This window comes from Pteropus medius, unplaced genomic scaffold (assembly GCF_902729225.1).
Source record: "Pteropus medius unplaced genomic scaffold, Ma_sr-lr_union100, whole genome shotgun sequence".
Classification (NCBI taxonomy): domain Eukaryota; kingdom Metazoa; phylum Chordata; class Mammalia; order Chiroptera; family Pteropodidae; genus Pteropus; species Pteropus medius.
In genome coordinates, this window is record NW_024340849.1 from 28,712,045 (window position 1) to 28,735,623 (window position 23,579).

General features: G+C 44.3%; 2 protein-coding genes and 1 pseudogene across 4 annotated transcripts in view; 1 reads left to right on the forward strand and 2 right to left on the reverse strand.

Moving 5' to 3' along the window:
- MOCOS (molybdenum cofactor sulfurase) overlaps positions 1-10,752 on the reverse strand; it is a 40,632-nt gene extending 29,880 nt beyond the window's left edge. Inside the window, 4 exon segments of the mRNA XM_039843001.1 lie at positions 2,137-2,778; positions 3,698-3,764; positions 6,636-6,725; positions 10,461-10,752. Of these exon segments, the coding sequence (XP_039698935.1) occupies positions 2,137-2,778; positions 3,698-3,764; positions 6,636-6,725; positions 10,461-10,602 (941 nt within the window). The 5' untranslated portion in view covers positions 10,603-10,752.
- A 6,906-nt stretch (positions 10,753-17,658) lies between these two features.
- LOC120586619 (ADP-ribosylation factor-like protein 6-interacting protein 1) lies at positions 17,659-19,777 on the forward strand (annotated as a pseudogene).
- A 1,091-nt stretch (positions 19,778-20,868) lies between these two features.
- ELP2 (elongator acetyltransferase complex subunit 2) overlaps positions 20,869-23,579 on the reverse strand; it is a 36,049-nt gene continuing 33,338 nt past the window's right edge. For 2 of the 3 annotated variants that reach the window (XM_039842973.1, XM_039842964.1), the window contains one exon: positions 20,869-21,179. In XM_039842973.1, the coding sequence (XP_039698907.1) occupies positions 21,023-21,179 (157 nt within the window). In that variant the 3' untranslated portion in view covers positions 20,869-21,022. The remainder of the gene's footprint in view (positions 21,180-23,579) is intronic. The other variant, XR_005648742.1, reaches the window with a different exon arrangement.

The following is a 23,579-nucleotide window of genomic DNA, read 5'->3' on the forward strand; positions in this document are numbered from 1 at the left end:
CCTGGCACACACCCCAATAGCAAGGAGGTCCATGGGGCCCGAGTGAGCCGGCAAGGTGGAAAGTAGTAGAAGATACAGAGAACTTCCCTAGATGAGATAATGGGCTCAAGGGCTCTGAGCAGAGAGGAGTGACAGGATGGGACCTAGGCTTTGACAAGACGCCTCTGGCTGCTGTAGGAGCCATGGGGAAGCTGGGAGAGAGTGAGGAGGTTTCAGCAAGCATCGGCATGAAGGATGGTGACAAACGGCTTTACGCAAGTTGAAGCTTTCAATGGAAATATTGTGTTTTGTATTTTTAATACTCTAGGGATAAGATTTGCTCATAACATTGTTACTGCAATATTAATTTCCTTATAAAACTATAAAATTGTAATTAATAGACATACAGAATTGATAATCAATAATGAATCAACTAACTGATTAATCACTAATGAATTAGTAATTAATTTTTAATCAAACATTATTAGCCAATACTTACTTATTATTAATTGAGCATTAATAAATAATTATTTAATAATCAATAATTAATAGACTCTTAGGGAGAAAGGGAGTTTGTTTACACCAAAGGTTGTGTCTCATTGGGATATCACATAGAAAAGATTAATATCATGGTCCAGGTACATGTTCAAGAAACATCTGGGTTGGTTATTAAATCTCTAGTCCTAAGTTCACAATAAAAAAAATTAGGTTTCTAATGGTATATAAGTACATTCAGCTTTCTGGGAATCTTGGTATGACACCTGCTATAAGACAACCCACCCAAACCGAAGGAAAGAGGTCTGGTCCGGTCCAGCCCAGCCCACTCACAGCATGCCCATAATTAGTTGCCTAGCTCCTCTCGGTGTTCAGTGCCCTCTTGGCTCAATAAAGTTTAGATTGTCATTTTGTTTGGCCTTTAATTTATATTATGTTCGGCCTGTCATTATTTTCTCACTTGGTTACATTACATGCTATATTATCACACTTGGATTCAAAAAGTTTTATGTTAGCATTCCTGTTTTAGAATCCCCCAACTATGATCAAGTCCAAATAAAAGAGTCATCAAATATGCTCATAATGTATCTTGGTGCTTCACCTATATTAGCTCTAAAAGAGTCACATCCTTTCAGAGGTCCGCTTTATAGGAGGTGCAGAGGTCATCACATGCCCCTGTGCCCACAGCTGGTGTGCAGTAGAACTGGCATTCACTCCCCACTGGGTCCAGCCCCAGGGTCTACACACTTGACAGATGGCTCTCTTGCCAAGGCCCCCATCCGCAGGGTCTCAGGGTCTCTGAGTCGGCACCAGGGTCTGTTGGGGATCTAACTGACCCCTTTCTCATCCAGGTCCCAGGCCTTCTCAGTTACCAGCAGGGTGAATAGCTCCCTGCCCTGACACCATGGTATCCTCTGCTGTTGGACCCAACAGAACCCTGGCTCAGCTACCATCTTCACCCTCTCACGTTTTCGATCTTACAGGTCCCAGCCATAACCATCTGGAAAATTCCTGGACATAACCCCCATCACCTGCTCTGCAGTCTGAGGAAGACACATACACCAACAAACCCCAGCAGAGGCCTCTGCCATTTGAAGGCAAGCACTGCCTGCCTTCAAACGTCCTTTGTAACTCAGAGCGGGGCTCACAGAAGCTGCTGTTAACAGTGCTCCCAAGTCTGGTGGCCTCTAGTTTAATTGATTCCTCTTATTAACTAGGGCCAAGCTGAGCTATTCTAGCTGCTGAAAATCGGCTATGCTGTCAAGTTGTATGCACATTATTTCAAATCTTTTAAATCACTGCTTTAATTGCTGCCACCTCTTGTCAGCGCTCCAGGCAAAGGCCTGGTTGCCCACACTCCTGACTCTCATAAGAGCCTCTCACCTGCTCTGCTTGCAGCCCTTACCTGCAGGCCCTTGTCACCCCACAGCTATAAAGGAGCCCACAAATGAGGGCAGAGTTCACTGAGCAGCCTGTGGCATACTCCGGCCGATCTCTGCCTCCCAGAACTGAGCCCTGCTGCCAGCCTCCGTCCCTGACAGCAATGGCCAACTCCTCTGACCCCAGCGGCCCAGCCTGGTCCCCTGCACAATCCTACAGGCGGCACGGGCCAGACTCTGGCCTTGCTGAACTCTGCCCAAGCCACTCCCACATCGAGGTTACCTTTCCACCACCGACTGTCTTGGGATGTAGAAGTCTTCTCCTGCAAGGTATGCGGCGGCTGTGCCTCCTCCAAAGTAGGTTTTTCTTAATAGAGGAGCTGTACGATTATGCACCAGTAGAGCCCCTAGGCCTGTGGGGAAGCCAAAGATCTTGTAGAAGGAGAGGGGGACAAAGTCAGCCTGGTGAACCGACAAGTCCAAAGGCGAGGTGCTCACGTAGGAGGCCGCGTCCAGCACCACGAACCACTTCCCAGGTGCACTCACGGGGCACATCCGCCCAGACTTGACCTCTCCTATCCAGGACAGGGGGTATCTGGTTCCAGAAAAGTTACTCTGAGCTGGGTAACAGAAGAGATGTGGAAGCTGGCAGTCAGGGTCACCAGCAGCAGCACCTCGTTTCTCCGCTGACTCCATCTCCTCCGGCCTGACAGGGATAGAAGCGACGTTCATGGCTGTGGCGATCATCCTCATGCCCACCACAGAGGTGTGGCTGTCAGTGAGGTAACAGAACCGACTCCCGCTGCTCTCCTGGCTTGGGGACACCCACGGGAAGGCCTCTGCCACCAGTTTCAGAGCAGCCGTGCTCCCAGCTGTGAACACCACACTGTAGTCCTCTGGGCAGGTGCGGAAGTGAGCCAGAACCCTGGAAAGAGCACAGCAGTGCGGCAACAGCGTGATCTTACTCCAACGTGCGGTGTTAGGAATTCGTTGCATTTCTACTACATATGACATCGCTCTTCCTTAATAGCTAGGAAAAAGCTCAGATTGGCTTAGCCACAACTGTGACTTGAGGGCAGGTACAGAGGAAGTTGTGGGAAGAGATGACAAATGGGTTCAAACTGGTAAGACCACCTTGTTTCCCAAGTCTCCACCTGACACGGGATAAGACGAAAATCCATAACTACCTTCACTGTTGAAAACACCCCCTCTTTGGTCTACTATCCAGCTCTATCATAATAAGTTTTAAGTCATCAACTTGTCTCACGTTGCTTTTAAAATTGGCAACCCAGTATCCCTTTCAAATTGGAAATAACTTGAAATTGTATTGATTCAAGTAACTTCAAGGACCACCTGGAAATTATTTACCAAAAACTAATTATTACATGTGGAAAAATATAAAGAGCTGTTTAACATGCAAATATTAGTAAAAATGGGGAGGAAAGATGACTAAAACAAGATGCCTAATGGAAAATGAAAAGCAAAACCAGAGAAACATTTTCTTCTCTCTGAAAATGAGACTTAGGAACCTGGGTCACTTCTTGTCACTCTGGCCCCCAGGAACTCGGGCACCATCCCAGAGTCACACATTGGTCTGTGCCCACCTCAGAGCTGCCTATTTGTGCTTCTGGCCAGCTTGTTACCTACTCGCTCTCACCTCCCTGTCCTCTCTCCTTGAACTTTATCATTGTGTATCATTGTGTGGCCACTTAGCTGAATGTGATCTTCCTGAAACCAATTCAGAACCTTTGTGGGATGCTGGCAAGCGGTAGGTAGGAAGTCCACACACGGCAGGGCAGCAGGGAGTGAAGGGGGGGCATTCAGGCTGGCGCACCCCCACTCACCTGTAGCGCACCTGTTCCACAGTGTCATGGGTGAGCTTGCTGCTGATGTTCTGGCTGTGAGGATTACCTGGCAGGTTACGAAGACAAAGCCATCGAGTCACTATTTATGATCTCTTCTTTTTTGTTCCTCCAAAACTCTCTCCCTCAGTTCCTCAAAAAGTTAAGCATAAAACTACCATATGACCCAGTGTTTCCACTCCTGTATACTGAAGAGACAAGAAAACGTGCTCACATGTAGATGTTCATAACAGTTCTATATGGAAAGCCAAATTCTGGGAACACATATGTCCACCAGCTGGTAAACAGATAGCTAAAATATGGCATATCCATACAATAGAAAATTATTCAGCATTAAAAAGGAAGAAATTGTTGGCTATGTCACGAATGAATCGCAAAAGCTTGCTGAGTGAAAAATGCCAGACACAAGAGATCACATATTGTATGGTCGATTTATAGGAAATGTCCAGCAAAGGTAATTGAATAAAGATACAGAAAGTAGTAGATGAGTGGTTGCCTGGGACGAAAGTGGGGGAAGAGGGGGTGGAAATGTTGGGGGGTTGGAGGAGCAACAGAGCTCAACTATAAATGGGCATCAGAGATCTTACTAGGGGGATAAAAATATTCTAAATTTAAACCTCAGTAAAGTTGCTAAAAATCATTGAATTGTACACTTGAAATAGGTGAATTTTATGATATATAAAATATAACTCAAGAAAACTGTTAAACAAACAAACGAAAAAAAAAAAAAAGCCCCTCTACTCACTAGTAAAATAGGACATGATCCAGGAGAGCATTTTGGAACAGGAAGTTGGCTTAGAGGCAGCCCCGCCAATGCAGGAACTTTTTCTACAAGTTTCCCACCAGGTGGCCAGACCAGTCCTGTTCCTTAACTCCAAGGAGCTAAGTACACAATCTCAGGAGGCTGCCCTTTCCCCTGACCATGAGACAGAGCCACAAATTCCACTTAACTGAAGTCCTCTTTTGTTGCCCTGAGCTCACACACCTCCCACTGGCATTGTTTCTACAGAAACACATCTATCTCTTCCTCCAGATATGTGAAGGGTGCCATCATGACTCTCCTTAGCCACCCATTCTCATGGCTAAAGGCTCTGCCAATTTCACCCTTCCTTTGTCAATTTCTAGTTTTTCTCCCCACTCCTGGTGTTCCCACTGTGTTCGTCCCAGAGTATCATTATTTCCCTCAAAACATGGCCCCCAGATGTCAACACAGACCTTTCAAAGGGCCCGACCTTCAGGGCCCAGTCACCAGCATTTCTCAGGAGCAGGACCACATGTGCATGTTAAGGCAAATCTTGATTTTTTTCTTCTTGTTTTAGAGTTGTTTTTGTTTTTGTTTTCCCTCAAACCACCCTGTAGGGTCACACTGGATGTCTGTCTCTTGAAGCTCCCAGTGTTCCTTTTCCTCATTAGCTAATGACCTGAGGGACTCAGTACTTACCTGGGTTGCCTTCCATCACCTTGGTTTTCAGCCTGGCAACATTAGGAACACCTGCAGGCTCAATTCTGTTGTCTCTCAGGCCAGCACCTTTCCTACAGTTATCACTCTTGCGAAGGTTAAGGAAGGAGAATTGTAGGTCTCTTTGCAAATCACAGATTAAAATCAAGATAAAGTCTCTCACTGGCATCTTTCCTGGAGATTGTTCCCTAGACTTAAATATCTGCTGCCCTTAGTGTGGCGTGACAGTACCATCATGAACCGAGGCAGTTTGGTGGAGGCTCAAGGCTTGTGCCCTGGAGCCAAACTGCCTAGAGACTCAGCTCCCTCAACTTCCCCAGCTCCAGCGCTTCCTGACTGGGTGGCCTCAGAGTAATTACCTGCCCTCTCTGGAGCCCAGGTCCCTCACCTGCACAACAGGAGTGATGGCAGAACCTGTATCTTAGCTCGTTTGATAACAAAAGCTGTGACTTAGTTTGTGGGAGCATAGAGGTATAATAGAGATGAAGCATTTGGAAAAGCAACAGAAGCACAACAACTGCTCAGTGCAGGTTATTTATATATTATTAACATTTATTGCTGTTATCATTACCATTGCTATATTTGCTATTGTTATTTCATACTCCCTCTCCAAAGTTATCTCCCGATCACATTATGCTGCTGATTAATACCTTCGATGACTGCCCATTGTTTCTAGAATAAAGATAAACTCTACGGAGAACCTATAAGGCATCTATCTACCTGCCTTCCTATTCATACATCCTCTGATCTCCTCCCCTCCATGTCCCCAGGCTGGTTCCTGAAACCACAGCAGGGTCTTGGCTCATGTTGTTCCCTCTGCCTAAAATGCCCTTCACTCCTTTTCGAGTAAATTCCTGCTCATCTTCCAGCATTCACTGCACTCCTAAGGAAATTTCCTGACACTCACACTGCCAGCCCACTGTCACTCTGCAGATCCAGAACTCTCAGGCACCAGCAGCAATTTACATGTATTTGGAGATCACTTGATTAAAGTCTTGTCTTGACTACATTCATAGTCCACGAAGGCAGGGGCTGTGTTTACTTGGTCTCCATTACACACGATGCCCCCAATACCAGAGCAGCTCAACAAATATTTATAGAAGACTATAATAAATATAATGAAAGAATGAATGAAAGTTGCTCCTGTTGCCTCCTCTCTGCGTCATGCCAGTCCCACAGGGTCATCACACAACCGAATACAGAACTTTTGTATCTCTGTGCCTTCTTAACATTGACCCCTTCTTCTGGAAGTAACTTATGTGTCCCTGAGCCAGTTCTCCCTGGCAACACATGCATATAGGAATGACCCTGGGTATTTGCTTGACCACCCCCCTCTAGGGGGCTTATTCAGCTTTGGGTGCCCAGTCTATTAATCCAACATTTATTAGGCAATGATATATCATCTGAATGTAGTTGACTCATGTTTAGTGCAAATATCCATTATGAAGTGTTTTTCTTTACCATAAACATTTTCCATGAGATCATGAGTGAAGCTTGTGAGCTGGCTCTGGGGGAACAATGTGGCTCCTGCATGGTCAAGGTAGACGGTTCCTGAAAGAAAACACAAAATAAAGTTGTAGCTGTTTTTCAGAGATTTTCTACTGATTTTACCTAGACCTGGTTTGTGTAAATTTGAGCAGTGCCCATTTGACATGTTTAGACATAACATCAGGCCACTCGTATCTCCCAGCTTCTTGATATGTGCTTCTTAATCCAAGTGTAGGGATAAGCAATGGGAAAACTACACTTTCAATATTTAAAGGCATTTAGAGCCCTGAGAGAGCTTTCTTGATTAATCAGCTCTCTTATGAACCTGGCAAAGCATCCCACACAGAGGAAGAGCCCAACAGACATCTGTGATTAATGACAGTAAGTCTAGTTCACGTTATGACTCACACCCTATTCTGGAGTTTCTGTGTGGCTTCTCTGGTAAGTGAGTCCTGATTCTGCTTTCCCATGGTGAATTCTACATCTCTCAACCCTAGAACAGTTTTGAGAGCTTCAGAGAATGCTAGGAATGTAAATGAGTTTTCCATCCTCTTTCATAAACAGAGAAAGGCAAATCTGAATGAGAGTAAGTATTAAGGTTTACCTATCAGATGGCCAAGATCAACTCATTGTGTGGGTGTGGGTGTGGGAAAACAGGTCCACTGATACATCGCTGGTAGGGGGACAAATTGGCACAACTTCCTTATGGACAACAATTTGACAATATTGGTAGCAGTTTAACATGCAAACTGTCTTTAACCTAGCAATTTTTCTTCTAGAAATTGATCTTATAAATATCCATGCTTTGGTGTAATGGCCTGTCTATGAGGATATTCAGTGCAGCACTGACTGTAATAGCAATGACTTAAATGCCCATAAACATGTATTTAAAATAGTTATTGTACATTTGTCTAGTACTTTATAAGTACTAACATAGAACAAACTCTGAGATATTTTCAGAGGTGTTTTACTCTTTCTTTCCAATCTGGATGCATTTTATTTCATTTTTTTGCCTGGCTAGAACCTCTAGTACAATGTTGAATAGAAGTGGTGAGAACAGACATCCTTGTCTTGTTCCTGATCTTAGTTTTTCCATCTTTGACCATTAAGTATGATGTTAGTTGTGGTTTTTTAATAGATGGCCTTCATCAGGCTGATTAAATTTCCTTTATTCCTAGTTTATCGCATGGTTTTACACATGCCTGGCACATTAAACACTCCACAAGGTTCAGCTGTTATAAGAAGTAGGCAAATAATCCCAAAACCAATTGGCAATCAAGAAAGGAAATGTCAGCATCTCTTCTGGGTTATGCTCTTTCAGTTCTCAGTTCCACTCAGCATGAGTGGCAATCAATTAGCACCCTTGGGCTTCAAAAACCACTTGAACCACACCTGTATATTCACCAAGACAAGGAAATTCTCATCCAGTTGATTAGGCAAAATACTTCATACTTCAAGGTTAAGCATTTAATTATCCAGAGCTATCATTAACCTGACAAATTCTCAAACCTGCAGAAAAACTATGGAGAGAGGAAGAAGGAAGAGGAGATGGAGGTTATTTTGGTTTACTTTGTTTGTTTTTCCCTGCCCTATAAGGAAAAAAAAAAAGTGGCTATGTTCCAAGACTCCTAGTGGTGGGAGGGCGAGTTTAGTCCACAAAAGCCTACCTTAGCCATAATATAGAGGAAATGCTGGGAACTTGCACTAAATAAATATATAGATAAATAAGGGTGCACACAATTCTGCCACAAGTACAGACTTACGATGGTTTGGCTTACTTAAGCCATTTTGACTTAACAATGGTGCAAAAGCGATACACATTTAGCAGAAACCATACTTCAAATTTTGATCTTTTCCTGGGCTAGTGATGTGCAGTACAATCTCCTGTAAATGCTGGGCTGTGGCAGTGAGCCGCACCTCTCAGTCAGCCACGTGGTCACCAGAGGAAACACCAGTGCTCTACAGTGTACTCACCCGTAGATGATTCTGCCCAACCGTAGGCTAATGTGTAAGTGTTTTAGGTAGGCTAGGTTAAGCTATGATGTTCAATAGCTTAGGTGCATTAAGTGCATTTTCAACTTACAATATTTTCAACTTTCGATGAGTTTATCGGGAGGTCACGCCAGGGTAAGGCGAGGAGCATCTGTACAGTAGATGTTAAAGGGGCTCTGAAGCCCAGCCTGAAATTCTGGCTATCAAACCTAAATTATACATTTGAGGGGGAAAATGATGTTCTCTCAAGGACAAACAAGGAGGGGCCCAGAACACACCTCTACTTTCCTAGGGTGGTGTTGAGGGGTCAGCCAATGATGGTGTGAGAGATCAGAGCTGGAGGGGATTAGGGAATTATGGGGGCGTGGCACTGAAATAATTATGGACTGAATGATTACAAGCTCTGAGATTTGCTTCAAAAGAATGGGAAGCCTCCCTTCATCCTTCCTCACCTGTAGGCATTCATTGTACCAGTCTATTTTTGTGGGTAGGAAATTTCTACAATAAAAAAGTTTGGAGAGAGAATGTGCAAGTAGAGGGACTAGGGGCTGTCTCCAGCAGGTGACTATAGGACTTTGAAGAATGGGGAGGGAGTAGAGAGAGGCAGCCAGAAGGCCCCATGTCTTCCATCTGAGCCTCTACTTAACGACAGACAGGGGACAAACAAGGAGAAGGCCACAGCCCTCAAAGTCCCTAAGGGGAAAAAAAGAGTCGGTAACTAATGAAAAGATAAGGAAATGACCCAAAGAGCTGAAATTAGCTACCTGATTAATAAGAGGTAAGTCATGGTTGCTGTTCTGCCACAAACAAGGGAACACTCACCGACTGTTCATCACTACATAATAAATACACCTCGAATCCGGATGCCCCGCGCCACGACCAGCCCTCTTAATCTGAGGGCTCTCCCTGCTCAAACGGTTCTAAGGTTCCAAGAAGCCTCTCACTCAAGGTCCCTAGCAAAAGGGTTACTCAGACCCTGTGCAGGGCCCCCTCCCGCCCTGCAGTAATGGGCCAGGATCCGCCACAGGGCCAGATCGAGCTTGTCTTCAAATTTAACCAAGCTGTTCGACCTTGCGGAACGCAAAGCCTCGTTGTGATCCCGTCCTCACGTCCAATTCATAGGCTCGCCTTGGACTCAAAGCTCAAATTTCAAGGTTTCCTAATTCTTCAGGTCCCCCAGAGAGCTCGAGTTCGGAGGCATTGTTCTGAGCGCAAGAGTGAGAAAAGGCTGGAAAATAAAAGCTGCTTGTGAGCCATCCCAGAGGACTGGAGCGCAGCCTTGCGGGGCTCCTGCTCAGTGGGCCACAGCCTCTCGATCCCCAACCCCGCGCGCTGGCGGAATCACGGTGCCAACCCTGCGTGCTGGCAGCCCACACACTGCTCCTGTCCCCAGGCGAGCATTTGAACAGCCACCGTTGGACATTTCTGCATTTTGCAACCCTGGTTCCAGTTGGACCTTTTGAGTTGGGAGTCTTGCAGCCAGCAAAAGCAGAATCGTAAGCCCTGTTCGCAGAGGATGCGGTCAGGTGAAAAAGGACTAGTTTGGTCCTGTACCGCCTGGAATGTCTACGGATCGAGAGTAGCAAGAAGTCTTGGGGCTGCAGGTGGGACCAAAGGAGCCGTATCCACGAAGTGGGTGCGTAGACACGTCCCTCCAGGTCTTTCGATTCAAAATGAGCCCAAATCAGGTAACGCCGCTCCCACCTGGAGCAAAAAGCGCCTTCCTTCCACTTGGACTCCAGAAACCTTTCCCTCCCCTTCACGGCCGCCCAGCCAGCTTCGCGCAGGTGTCCCCTCCGGCCTCACCTTCCAGGCGGCGGAATTCGCGCGCCCGCAGCTCGCGCAGGCTGCGCTGGCCGTAGCCGTAGACCACTGGCTGCGTGCTCGAGTCCCGGAATCGTGCGAAGTCCAGGATCTCCGGCCCCGGCTGCGCCGCCTCGCCGGCCATGACCCACGCTTGCCTGCCGCGCGATCCGGGTCGGCTCGGCCCGGGGAAATGCCCAGGCCGGCCCCCGAGGATTCCGCCCCCGCCACGCCCGGGTCGCGCCTCTCCGCCAGCCGGTGGCACCGGGTCCGCGGCCGAGGGGCGGCGCTCTGGGGACCGGCCGCGCTGACTCACCGAGTTTCATTTCTTTCCTGCTCTGTTCCCACATGGGGGAGGAGGGAGGGAATGCCCGTTTTGGTTGTAGCTTTGAACAGCTTCCTGACGGAGCCCACGGAGATGCTCCCTGACACTCGGAATACTAAGTTCTCCTGGAGAGGCTGGTGGAAGAAGCAGAGAATTGCTTCTTCCTTCTCGGCATCCTGGAATCTAGTGATCCTCCCCCCGACTCTCCCAGGCCAGAGCTCCTCGCGGCTCCCGGGACCCTCACTCTACGTGGCGGGACTCTCTTGGGCGGGGCGGGGCGTTTGCAAGGAATCACATCGGTTAGCGTTCCCCAGAGGGGGTGTGCTCAGCGTTTGTGAGAATGCGCGGAGCAAAGGGTGGAGGAAAAACAAGATTGGGGATCTACGAGGCTGGTTAATAAAATCGACGGTTGCGCACCGTCCGAACCTGGAATCAGGCGACCGGGACAAGTGAGCTTCCTCCGCTCCGCACCCGCGCCTACATCCGGGCTGAGGGAGGCAGAGATTTTTTCTCCCGGGGTACCATTTGCGTCAAGTGTGGATGGCAGGCCAAACCCACGTTCGGGAAGTGCTGGGCCGGGCTTCGGGGCGGGCGGGCAGGTGCACAAAGTGGGGCCCAGTTATGAGGTGGGGGCGCCCTCAGGAGCTATCCTAGGTGCGGGGCCCGCCTCAGGGAGTGGAGTGAAAGGGGACCAGGTACTGGGGGTCTAGACGAGGTGCGGGTGTAGAACCAAGTAGGGGGAGGGGTTCAGATTTGGGCCGGGTGAAAGAACCCAAGGTGGGGGCGCAGGAGTGGACCACTGGCTCTCGAGGCATACGGTGATGGGGGGAGGTGGGAAGGGCGCCCATGCCACAAACTCACTGACTGCGCTGCAGCCAGGCCACCTCTAGTGCGTGGGCCGCCAGCGCCGTGGGACGCGTGAAGTGAGGATACTTGCAGCAGACTCTTGGGCCCAGCCTCTGCCTGTACAAAAAGCTCCCGGTGGGTTCTGCCCCTCCGTGGCCCATCGTGAGAGCCACGGAGCGCCGTGCGCAGCCCTTCTCCTCCTAGCCTAGCCGCCGGACTCGCAGTACCAAGTGGGAGAGAGACCTTGGGGGAGTAGGGGAGGGGTGGCGGCGGTGGGTGGTGGGAGGTCATTGAGGCTGCAGAACTAAAGCTGGTAGGTGCCCAGTGCCCTGTGCCTCGGAGGCCTCTGCCCACAGACCGCCCCAGCTCCTCTGGCTCACCGCTGAATCCCCAGGCCCTTACTCAACAAGCATCATTCCATTTCGCCCTCCTCTGCATACCTTCTGGCCATACTTCGAGCGGGAATCTATGTCTCTGATGTCATCTTGACCCCTACTCACTGCAATTCCTCCTGTAAATGTGACTGGGAAACAATTATGAGACCTAGCTTTATGGAGCCCTCCCTGCGCACCAGCACTGTACTGGGCACGTGTACACTCTTACCTGTACTGATTCAACAATTAAATAAGCAGATCTATGCGGTGGCTTTGACAGGTGCGGAAGCTGAGGCAGAGAAAGAATAATTTGTTAAGGGCACACACAGAAGGACAAGCTAGCACTTAGGAAGTCGGTCTCCAGAGCTCAGCCAAGTAAGTGTGCTTGGCAACCTGTCTGGTACCACTGTGGTTCTCAGGGCCTCGATTTACCCTCATCTCTAAAATGGGAGAGTGATGGGGTTGATCCTCCCAGCAACTGTACTATGTATGCTCCTCACTCCTTTTAATGCCCTACTTCCCAGTGAGGCTCTCTTCTAGGCCAGGCTTTTTCATTATTAACTTGCATGAATCACCTGGAAATTTACTAAAATGCAGGTACTGATTCTTTAAGTTTTAGATGGGGCCTGAAGTTCTGTTTCTAACTAGCCTGGGTGATTCGAACTCTGGGGTCCATGAACTGTGCTCTACCTGAACGCCTAGGTCATTTTCCTGGGAACATAAGGATTATCACTTCTATGGCCAGGTAAAGTAGTCCCAAATCCACAGGGGTGCTACTTTAGGACAGGCTTGCCTGATGAACAATCTGAATGAGCCAAGATGGAACCTTTTTTTAAAAAAAAGTTTTTAATACATAACGTTTACCTTCTTAGCTATTTTCATGCAGAGTTCAGTAGTGTTAAGTATATTCACATTGTCATGCAACCAATCTCCAGAATTCTTTTCATCTTGCAAAACTTAAACCCTGTAACTATTAAATAACATCTTCCCTTTTCAACCTTCCCATCATTCATTCTATTTTGTCTCTATGAATTCAGCTACTCCAGATACCTCTTATAAGTGGAATTATACATTATTTGTCTTTTTGTGACTGCCTTATTTCACTTAGCATAATGTTCTCTAGGTTGATCTGTATTGTAGCACGTGACAGGATTTCCTTGGGCTGAATAATATTTCATTGTATGTATATACCACATTTTGTGGATCCATTCATCAGTCAATGAACACTTGGATCACTTCCACCTCTTGGCTATTGTGAATAGTTCTGCTATGAACATAGGTGTACAAATATCTCTTTGAAATTCTGCTTTCAATTCTTTTGTATATATAACCAGAAGTGGGATTGCTGGGTCAAATGGTAATTTAATTTTTAATTTTTGAGGAACTGCCATACTGTTTTCCATAGTGACTGTACCATTTTACGTTCCCACCAACAGTGCACAGGTGTTCCAGTTTCTCCACATTCTCACCAACACTTACTTTCTGGTTTTTTGTTTTTTGTTTTTTTTCCGTAGTAGCCATCCTACTGAGTGTGAGGTGGCATCTCATTGTGGTTTTGATTTGCATTACCCTAATGATTAGTGATGCTGAGCATCTTTTCATGTGCCCTTTGTACATCTTTGGAGAGATGTCTATTTAAGTCCTTTGCCCATTTTTTCGGTTGAGTTTTTATTTTTTTATTGTTGAATTGGAGTTCTTTACATATTCTGGATAGTAACCCCTCATCAGATATATGATTTGCAATATTTTCTCCCATTCTGTATGTTACCTCTTCACTCTGTTGTGTTCTTCGATGACAGTGCAGCACTCTTGGTCATTAAAAATCACTGAACTACCTACCATTCAGTCAAGAAATATCTTCAAACCCTTGACTCTGTCCAGGGCATTATATGCTCAGGAGGATTTGATGATATTGTGCCAACAGCCATGTAGGGAAATGAACTATTGAACATCCAGCCACAAGGCCGTGTGGGATGAGTGCCCTACCACTGCTTCAAGATACAGCTGAGAATTGCAGGAAAGAGGAAAGGGGCTACTTCCAACCAGGGAGCCCAGGGAAGAAACCCCAAAGGAAAAATGTCTTTGACCTGGGCCATAGCAGTGAGCTTGTGAAGAAGGGAGGGAGTAGTGGGATGTGGGAGACTAGAAGCCTAGTCCTCTAACTGGCATTAAGATTCTCTGGGCCTCTCCTGCCAGAAAGCCTGTCAGAAATAGGATTGTTTGTTCCCATTCTGCCTGAAGCAGAACCTCCAGCTCTCACCAGTGAATGTCTTACATGTGTTCATCATTCAATGAGCTCTAGGGTCTTGTGCTGTAGGGCTGCCATTGCCTCATCTCACCTGGTCCAGCTGCTGGGCCTGGGGTCTGGGAGGAGCCTGAGCTGGTCCATGCTGAGATCCGAGGCAGCCAGCTTCTGCACCAAAAGTTAACAGCTTTGTAGAGAAAACAGCTCTTCAGCTCCTACGTATAGCCCTCTCTTACCTGAGAACCATGAATACTATATGCCTAGGGGGCAAATTGGGCAGACAGGAGACACAGCCTTGAACTTCAAATCCCTCCCCTTTGATACAGCTTTATCACTGAACCAGCACATTGAGCCTGATGAGGAAGATGTGTCCCCTAGAAATGGGCTCTCCACTATACATAAGGCATTCGTTCATGTTTTCTTTCATTCATTCACTCGTTGGCAAAAGTTTAATGAATGCCTCTCACAGTTAGTCTGTGGTGGTTGAGGAAGAAGGCAAGGCAGGTTTGGGATCAAGGTCGAAAAGTTTTGAGACAGGCTAAGGAGCTGGGATTTTACTCTGAAGATTTTTGAACAAGAAAGTGCCCCTAAGAGGTGATTTGGGCAGATTTATCCAATGACCATGACCAGGATGGATGGGGTGGTGAGAAGTGGGGGCAGAGAAACCAGCTACAACCTCTGGCAATTGTCCAGGCTTGAACCACTGAAGCTGAAAACAAGCCTTGGTAGGGGAATTCATTCAGTCAGTGTTCACTGACTAGGAACATGGTAGGTGCTAGAAAGACAAGAGTCCATAAGGCAGCCTCTAGGTCTGAGAGGCCCTCAGGACATGAAAATGGATCCACAATCAGATCACCCCTCCAAACTGCAGAGTGCTAGAGAAGGGGTCTCCCACAAAGGTTGAGGCTTCAAAGGTGAGAGCCTCCCCCATCTGGGACTCCAGAGGGTCCTGGAAAAGAATGTGGAGGCAGGAGGACAGCACTCCATGTGCAAAGGCCTGGAGGTGAAAAAAGGTTTAGAAAATTCCAGAAGCAGAGCCTTCAATGATGCTGGACCACAGGGATGTGTGGGGATGAGGAGTGGGGACAAGGAATGAGGGAAGGGAGTGGGTCAGACTGCAGTGCAGGAAGACACTGGGGGGTGTCCCTACAGGAGACTTGGTGCATCAGAGGTGTGTCTGACACCCTCAAAGCACTGAGGTGGGGCATGGGTGTGGGGAGGCTACAGGCAGCGCTGCCCATCAGAGGCTGGGGAGAAGTCCTGGTGAAGAGCAACGAAGGACTGACCAGAGCCCAGATGGTGCAGAAGTGATGGAATTCAAGGTCAAAGGGGGACTGAAAGAGGACTGGCTCAGACCTATCAGACCAGGTGACTGGGTGGATTCAAGGAGGAGGGGGCTCAGGCATAGGAAGGCAATGTGTAGCTCAGTCTAAGTGGAGATTTGGGCCCAAGGCTCAGGAAGGAGTGATGGAGACACAGCTCATGGGAGAGGTCATCTCAGGAGCTCTGGAGTGTTCAGGGAAAGAGGACAGAGCCCTGGGGACAGCGAGATTTAAAGGGGCATCTGCCTCTATGCCACTGATGGGTGAGAAGGTACAGAGAGGTGAGAGAAAAGCCACAAGTGCCTTGGCAGTATCTAAGGCTGAAGGACTAATCGGATTATTAAACTTGCTGTACAGTGGTAAGCGGTGTTATCCTGGTGGGGATGGAAGCTCCATTATAATGGTCAAGTCTTAAATGGTGAGAAAGGGCAGAGGTTTTACCTCTGGCTTAAACTCCCAGGCCTCATGATCATGGAGGTAGTTGAGGGCTGCTATTTTAATGGCTCAAATTTCCTGCCAAGTAGTTGGGGTGGGGGAGTGAGTGTTTCAGAGGAGGCTGAATTTGGTTTCAATAATGAAATTAATTTAGTACTTCCAGACAGAGTGAAATGCATACCTCCCTAACAATGAAAACCTGCTGATCTAGACATTCTGATACTGGAGAAATCAGAAGAGGGCCTCACAGCAGGAAGTAATAAAAGACAGTAATGGAGCAGGTTTCTCTCCAAGGCCTAGCAGAGTAGAAGCTCTGGTAGAAACAACTTGAGAGCAGAGGAAAGAAAGATCAGAAACTCCAGGAAGCTTCCTCCCCTAGAGTGACAGAAGAACTTTTCTGTGAATAGAAGCTAAAAGGGCAATTTGGAATCACGACATGGTTGGGAACAAGGCTCCATTATATCTAACCCCATAATGTTCAAAACAACAAAAACCCATCAGTACTAGGCAGACCTCAGGCAATTCAGGATTTTCTATGATGGTCAAGATTTCTAATATAAAAGAGATTCTGTCCTTTTATTTCATTCCTGAATTTGCGTTGTCTCCTGCTAACTCCCATATTCTCCTTTTGGAATCAATAACCAACTCTGGTTCCCATGAGGCTATTGGGAAGATAGTGATTTGGCTCCTTGCTGTCCAAGGTAAACATCAGCTTGGAACAACAATCCAATCACTGTTCCTCCATCTAGGGAGGTTGTATAGGTCAGAAGACAGCAATTGCTTTGGCTGGCACTTGGCATCAATCCAAACTCTGTGCTGTGAACCAAGCAGAGAAATGGGATATCAGGGATACTAGGGAAGGGCAGGTTGGAGATTTTGAAATACTCCTCAGTTCCTCTGGAGCACAGTTCCAAGACTGCCCTTTTGCTTTATATATCACATATTACTACAACATGGTTCAAAGGATGCTCCTTTAGCAGATTACGATCTGTGTGTATAAAATTACAATATAAGTGTATGAATTACAGTGCAGACTGTCAAGTGTACAGCAAGTCTTGTGAACGCTTATGGAACTGAATTACCTGGGTGATTACTGAAGAAGATGCTTCAGGACATCTTGAGTAAACTATCTACAAACACAACTGACAAATTAAAACAATAATCAACCATGAATCCAGTCTCTCCAAGAGGAGGCCTGCTTTCAGGGAACCTTCGGGGCTTGAGTTCTGTGCTGGAAAAGGCTCTAAAAGAGCAAAGTTAGTCCGTTGAATCTGCTCTGGAATCCCACATGCATGAGATCTGAACAAATCCCTGTGTGCCAGTGAAGATAAAGACTCAAATCACTCAGTTCATAAGCAAGAAAATAGTAGTTCAGGATGTCCTGGCTTCTGAGGTTGGGAAGCTCAGAAGCTTACTGCCTCAGTGCATACATGTGCACACATGCCTGAGAAACAAGTTCATATAGACTCAATCATCTAGAACTGCACTGTCCACGTACAAGCACTTGAAATGTGGCTAGTCCACACTGAAATGGGCTCTAAGTGTAAAATGCACTTTATATTGTATGAAATATAATCGGTAATCTTTTATATTGATTATATGTTGAAATATTATTTTGAATATATTGAGTTTAAACATATGTCATTAAAATAAATTTTACCTGTTTCTTTTTACTTTTATTATGTGGCTACTAGAAATTTTTAAATTACAGGCAGGTTGGGTTGCTGTGGTCTTAGGGGAAGGCTCACTGAAGTGGCACCTTGGGGATGGTGGTGGAGGAAGATAATCGCAGTACCAAGCTGCTGGCTGGAGAGACCCCGAGTCTGGAAGAGCAGTTGCAAGGATAGACTGAAGTGATGCTGATGAAGTCCTCAGGTGGGACGAGCCTGCCTTCTATCCGCCATCATGGATGTGGCTTCTTTGGTGTTTCTGACTTCTACTATCTAGATCGACCTGTTGTTTGGTGTTTCCTGTTTTGTTGTTTTTGTGCTTGGCTGACTAGCCTAGAATTTTTGGCTCCAATAAATGGACCACTGAGCCATAGCTAAGATTCTATGAAATTTGCAGCAATCTAGTAAAAGCTCGATGTAGAGCTGTGAGCTGGTGGAAACACCTCTTCGCACTAAAGAAGCCAAAAACATACTTCATGACCATGACCATTTCTCTTGCTGAGGTTGCTTGGGTGGGACAGCAAGTCCACAAAATTCTCCTCACCTGATAGTGACTTTCATACTCTTGTTTCCTGGACTAAACCAACATGGAATCATTTTGAAATACACTGGAATGGCCAAAAGGGAGGTAAACAAGCTTCTCGAACAAAAAAAATAACACAACCGCTTTATTCAGTGATTAATGGAATATATATTGCCCTTGGGAAGTTTCTATTATGCTATCTGGACACTAAAATGTAGAAGTAGCTCTTTGTTCTTTCTCCTGCCCTTAGTTACTAGAAATTCCCTTGCCAGGTAAGGTTCTATGCATAGTGTCTTCATGTCAAGTGTAGCTGGGTACATTCTCATCAGTTGCCCTTCTTTATTTGGACAACTCATTCCTAAATACAACTTATTTGGATTTTTTTTTCACCCGGGTTTAATTGGTTTCCTTGTAGGTACCTCTCTTTAAGTATTATAGTGGTGAACTTCACTCTTTAATAACTAACAGTGGCCTTGGATATTGCTCAAGTTGATGTTTGCTTTCGCTAAATACAAGGTATAATGGTTACAGGAAGTTGGTTCTACTATCTGCTTCCAGTCTGCTTAAAAAATCGTCTGGCTTCATGAATATAGACACCAAGTTTACCACTTCTGATGAAGAGACCAGTTAAGATTCATTCCTCATTGTTTCTTTACCATGGGAGAAGATTCCTCATGGAATAAATTGAAACTAATTCTTTGCCCTAGTATGTTGGTTTCTCCCTTATGCAAAATTGAGCAATCTGTAGGAAACACCGATCCTTCCTCCAAAATGGGAACCTGACAGGCTCAGAGCTCTCGTCCCCTTGCACTTATGGACTTCAAGTTAGCAAACCCTTAAAGGCTTTTTAATAGCAAATTTATGAAAGCTTGGATTTAGGATTTTTAGCATACTTTTAAATTCAGATTTTCAGCTGACTGAAACTAAAGTACATAAGAGGTTAAGACTCCTGTCTGTGACCTTCACTCCAAGACCAGCCAATAAAGAACAAGTCTTCCTGTGTTTATTCAAGATTCAGCAGAAAATAATCTTATCCTACCAATTTTCAAGACCAGAATGAACCTTTAAAGATAAGCCTCAAGACTCTCATTTTATGGTAATGTTGGCTGCTTTTGTCATAGATTTGGCCTAGGAGGTAATGACTACGCTGGTGTCTGACTTTTTTCCTAACTATTTCTCTGAAGAATATAAGGGCTGTTAGTGAGAGCAGACTTGTGGAGATGACAGATGGCCTTGGGTCCGTAGAGATTTTGTAACTCTTAGAAAGCACCTTAGAATCATTCTGTCTCCCAGTAGCTAGAAGTTTAGAGTTGTTGAAATCTGTAGTAATGAACTTGAGGGCCGAAACTGTGACATATTTGGGAACAATCAGTAAACTCTGATCAACTAGCTGTAATATAGTTTTGTGTATTACGCTACTGCTGTAAAACCTGGACCTTGTGGTATATGTCCCGAAATGAGTGGTTTTCTCCCTTTCAATATTGCTGTAAACAGTGGCACCCAAGTAGCATATATTTGATCTTTTTAAATGTTTCCTATGAAAACTACAAACTACCTTAATTTACACGTGTTTCCTCACTGTAAACAAGCCTGTCTTCTTATCCAGATATTTTTGTGTATACGTGTTCTACCAATTTAACTACCTTTGTGGTTTTAATCCTGTATTATGTCTTCTACTTTGTTTTGTGACAAGGGGAAAAATAAAAGCTGGAATCCCTGAAAACAAAATTTTTAATTCTATATGTAGCCCTCATATTTCTATTGGATTAGAAATACTGGATAGTGCTGGTCTAGAAACGTCCATTTAGACAAAATATCACTTAATTCCTTTGGAAGCAAGATGTCATTTTAGATAATGGCATAAACTCCTCCCTTCTTTCAGTAGATTATGTACATTCAGTTGCCAATTTGCCAGGTGACTCCATGTTCCAACAGGGTCAGGGAAAACCACTCTCACACCGGTCTTCACAGTACTTCTCACGCCCCTCTTATCCTCTCTCCACCCAACTCCCAAGTTCCAGTTTTTGTGACTACTTCCCAAACTTCAGCCGACACACCCGACATTCTGTATCTAGCACGTTCTTCCTTCTGCTCCCACTACTCATTCTCCTAGGGGGGATATCCTTTAACTCTCATGACTCATTTATGTCATATTACACACAAATTCAGATGATTCAGAACTCTACTTTTCAGCCCATACATCAGATTAAATGTCAAGATATTCTACTTTAAGTCAAACTCTGAGAAAAAAATCTATGTACTTTTAAAGAATAAATGGAACAACAGAATGAAGTTCAAACTCCCAACTGCCTGCCAAATTCCTAAAATGGTTGGTGTATACTGGGAACAAAGGGTCGAGACCACACTTTGTGTGGTCTATTTATAAAAACTGTTAAAATAGCAATTGAGTAATCTGGCTTTTTTCCTCTCTGTATTTTCTATGTCCTTCCTCTGAAGAGGATAATAAATAATGAAATGTCCCAAAGAGGGACATATGAAAAGAGAAGGCCCAAAATAACATAAAATTAGGCAAGTTTGGTTCATAAAAAAAAGAACAGAGGTTCTTAATCTGGAATACATGGATGCAGGTGTGAATCCCTGGAAGTATGGGGCAAGGTTCTGAGAGTGTGTGCATATGTAACGATTTTGAGAAAAGAATCTATAACTTTCATTAGATTTCGAATGGTCTGTGACCCAAATTAATACTACTGATACAGGACTTAAAAATGAAACTCAATGAAATTATGAGGTAAATACCAATTATCCATTTACATGTTAAATATTTTAAGACATCAATGATTATATGCTTGTAGTTATTAAGTCCATTACAATGCACATTTGTTCACTTTGTGTATCTTCACAGTATGATCCTCACCACAACTTGCAAAGTGTAACCATTCAGTGCCTTCTGCTTCCTTCTGTTCTGTTTTTCCATTACAATTCTTCCAGCATAATTTTTTGATAGCAAGCGTATGACTTTGGCTAAAACAAAGATAGAGAAATCATGAAATGAACATATGCTATGACAAAATATTTTAATGGGTGTTTACCTACATATTAACTAGTATACTCTTACTATTGATGTTAATATAAATGGAAGTCAAAACCTAAAAATCAAAATTTATAGGCTTTAAAATACCATCAATAATATTTTAACATTTTTATTCTAACCTTGAAAACAGCTTTTACTTAAAACTGTCAATATTTAATTTATTGACCAAGGATACCACCAAAAAGAGCAAGAGACACTTTCCATCAAATTTTGTTTTAATGATTAGTGGAATTCATTTTATGGCTATTAAAATCAGCCTTTCTGATAACTACTAAATGTGTTTAAGAATTCCAACTCTGCAACATATTCTAGATTATTTTATTCTTCTCACATCCCTATAAAATGGATGGCCTCTTACATTTTTACTTCTGGGAAAAGAAAGACAGTGAAAGATTTAATAAACTGCCCAGTGAAAGAACCCTGGTCACCAGTGTGATCTTCAACTACATAACCTTGGGCAAGATACTCATATTAATGCTCATGCTCAGACCGATAGCAGACATACAATGCTCCCCAAAACAGATTGTTAAATAAATATGAAAATATAATATCTTCTATAAATTTAACCTGAAAATTAGACCTCCAAACCAAAAAGGAATAAAGTGAAAAACTTAGATTTTAAGACAATAAAGACTGAAAACAGTGCCAGAGCACACAAATTATACTTTCAAATGGTGAGAGCCCCTGTCACCAGATGAGCTCTCAGGATCAAAAGGTAGGAATAAAGTATAACCTTGAAGGAATGAAACACACTTTAAAATCAGTACACCAGAACCTATGCAACCAAATGACTGAGCCCTTGCAAGTGGCCCCTCTGGGAAGTAATACACATTTCCACAGTATTGTTGTGCCTCAATGCTTCCCGAAATTCTTCTACTGGAAATGCTGTCAGAGTACTCTGACAGCTCATCTTCCTGTGAGGATGAATCTGATTACTGAAAGCAGTCAAAAGTCATTTGGAGATGAGCTTTATCAGTAAAATGAATGCTGAGCTTTAAAAAAAAAAGCAATCAAAATGAGTAAAAGTATAAAAGGTATTACAACTGGTTTTCTTATATCTAGTAAGCTAGTTCTGGACACAAGTGATAAAGAGAAGTTCCAAAAATATTTTAAGTGACACCACTATCACTGGAATGTGTTACTGATCAATATTAAAGTTCTCTTATTTCATTAGAAGAATGATTTGAAGTAGTGACACCACTGAAATATATATACATATGTATACATATAAAAATATCTAGCTATCAATATTTAAATCCAGAATATTAATGCATCACATTTAGAAGACAGAGAATGGGGGGAACCAACCTAAAAGGCAGTGTTTGCTTATTAATTACCTTTGTATCTCATAACAAGCAAAAAGTTCACTTGAAAGGTACTTCAAATTTGGTAACTGGAATATCAGCAATCTAAATAATGTAATGTGTTAAGTCGGGAATTAGTTCTTACAAATCCAAAGTCACAATAATGAATATAAAAAAAAAAATGAAAAACTCAAATTCTGTACATGACCCCCGCCTGTGCTTTCTAAGAGGCTTCCTGCCAGTTGTCCTACATTGGGCCATGGACGTGATCTGGGTATCAGACGACGGCAGAGGGAACACTGTGGGCAAGCAAGGTGAAAGGAAGGGAAAGAAAAGGGAGGTGAGCCCAGGAAGAGAGAAAATTTCAAGTGCCTGGAATGCGGAATTCATTGGAGTACTTCCCTCTTTAGTAAGCCAACGGTATGAACTAGTCCAACTGCTAAGCTCACCATCAGAGAGGTGGGAGAAGCCATGAGGACAAGAGTAACAAAGGTGGTCTCATTTAACAAATACAATTATAATGAGCACTTAACATGCTTTGTAGATAAGATAGCTCCTCTAGATGAAAACTCTTATAAAGACATGTGCTCATAATAGATGGATATTGAGATGATTACTTCATAAGTTGCATAAATGTTTAATCACTATGTTGTATACCTGAAACTACTATAATATTGTATGTCAACTATAATTGAAAAGTAAAAATAAAAATAGAAGAGATGTACTCACAAATCTCCCTCTTTCAAGCCAATCACCTCATTATGATACTGTCATTTGAAATTGTATTTGAAATCATATTCTGAATTGTGCAGATACATGAAAGTTAAAGAATCCTAAGAAAACCTAATATAGAATGATGTTAGTGACCTTTTTGGAAAGTTTAGACATTTTTAAAGAATAATGGGTTAAAAGTAGATTAAAAAATGATCCCTCCTGTCTAGGCAGGTCGGAGTGAAAAGGAGGTTGCAAATGGCAGGTACTCTAAGTCAGCTCAGGTGACAAAGGCCTGTGCCCAGGGTGTAAGGC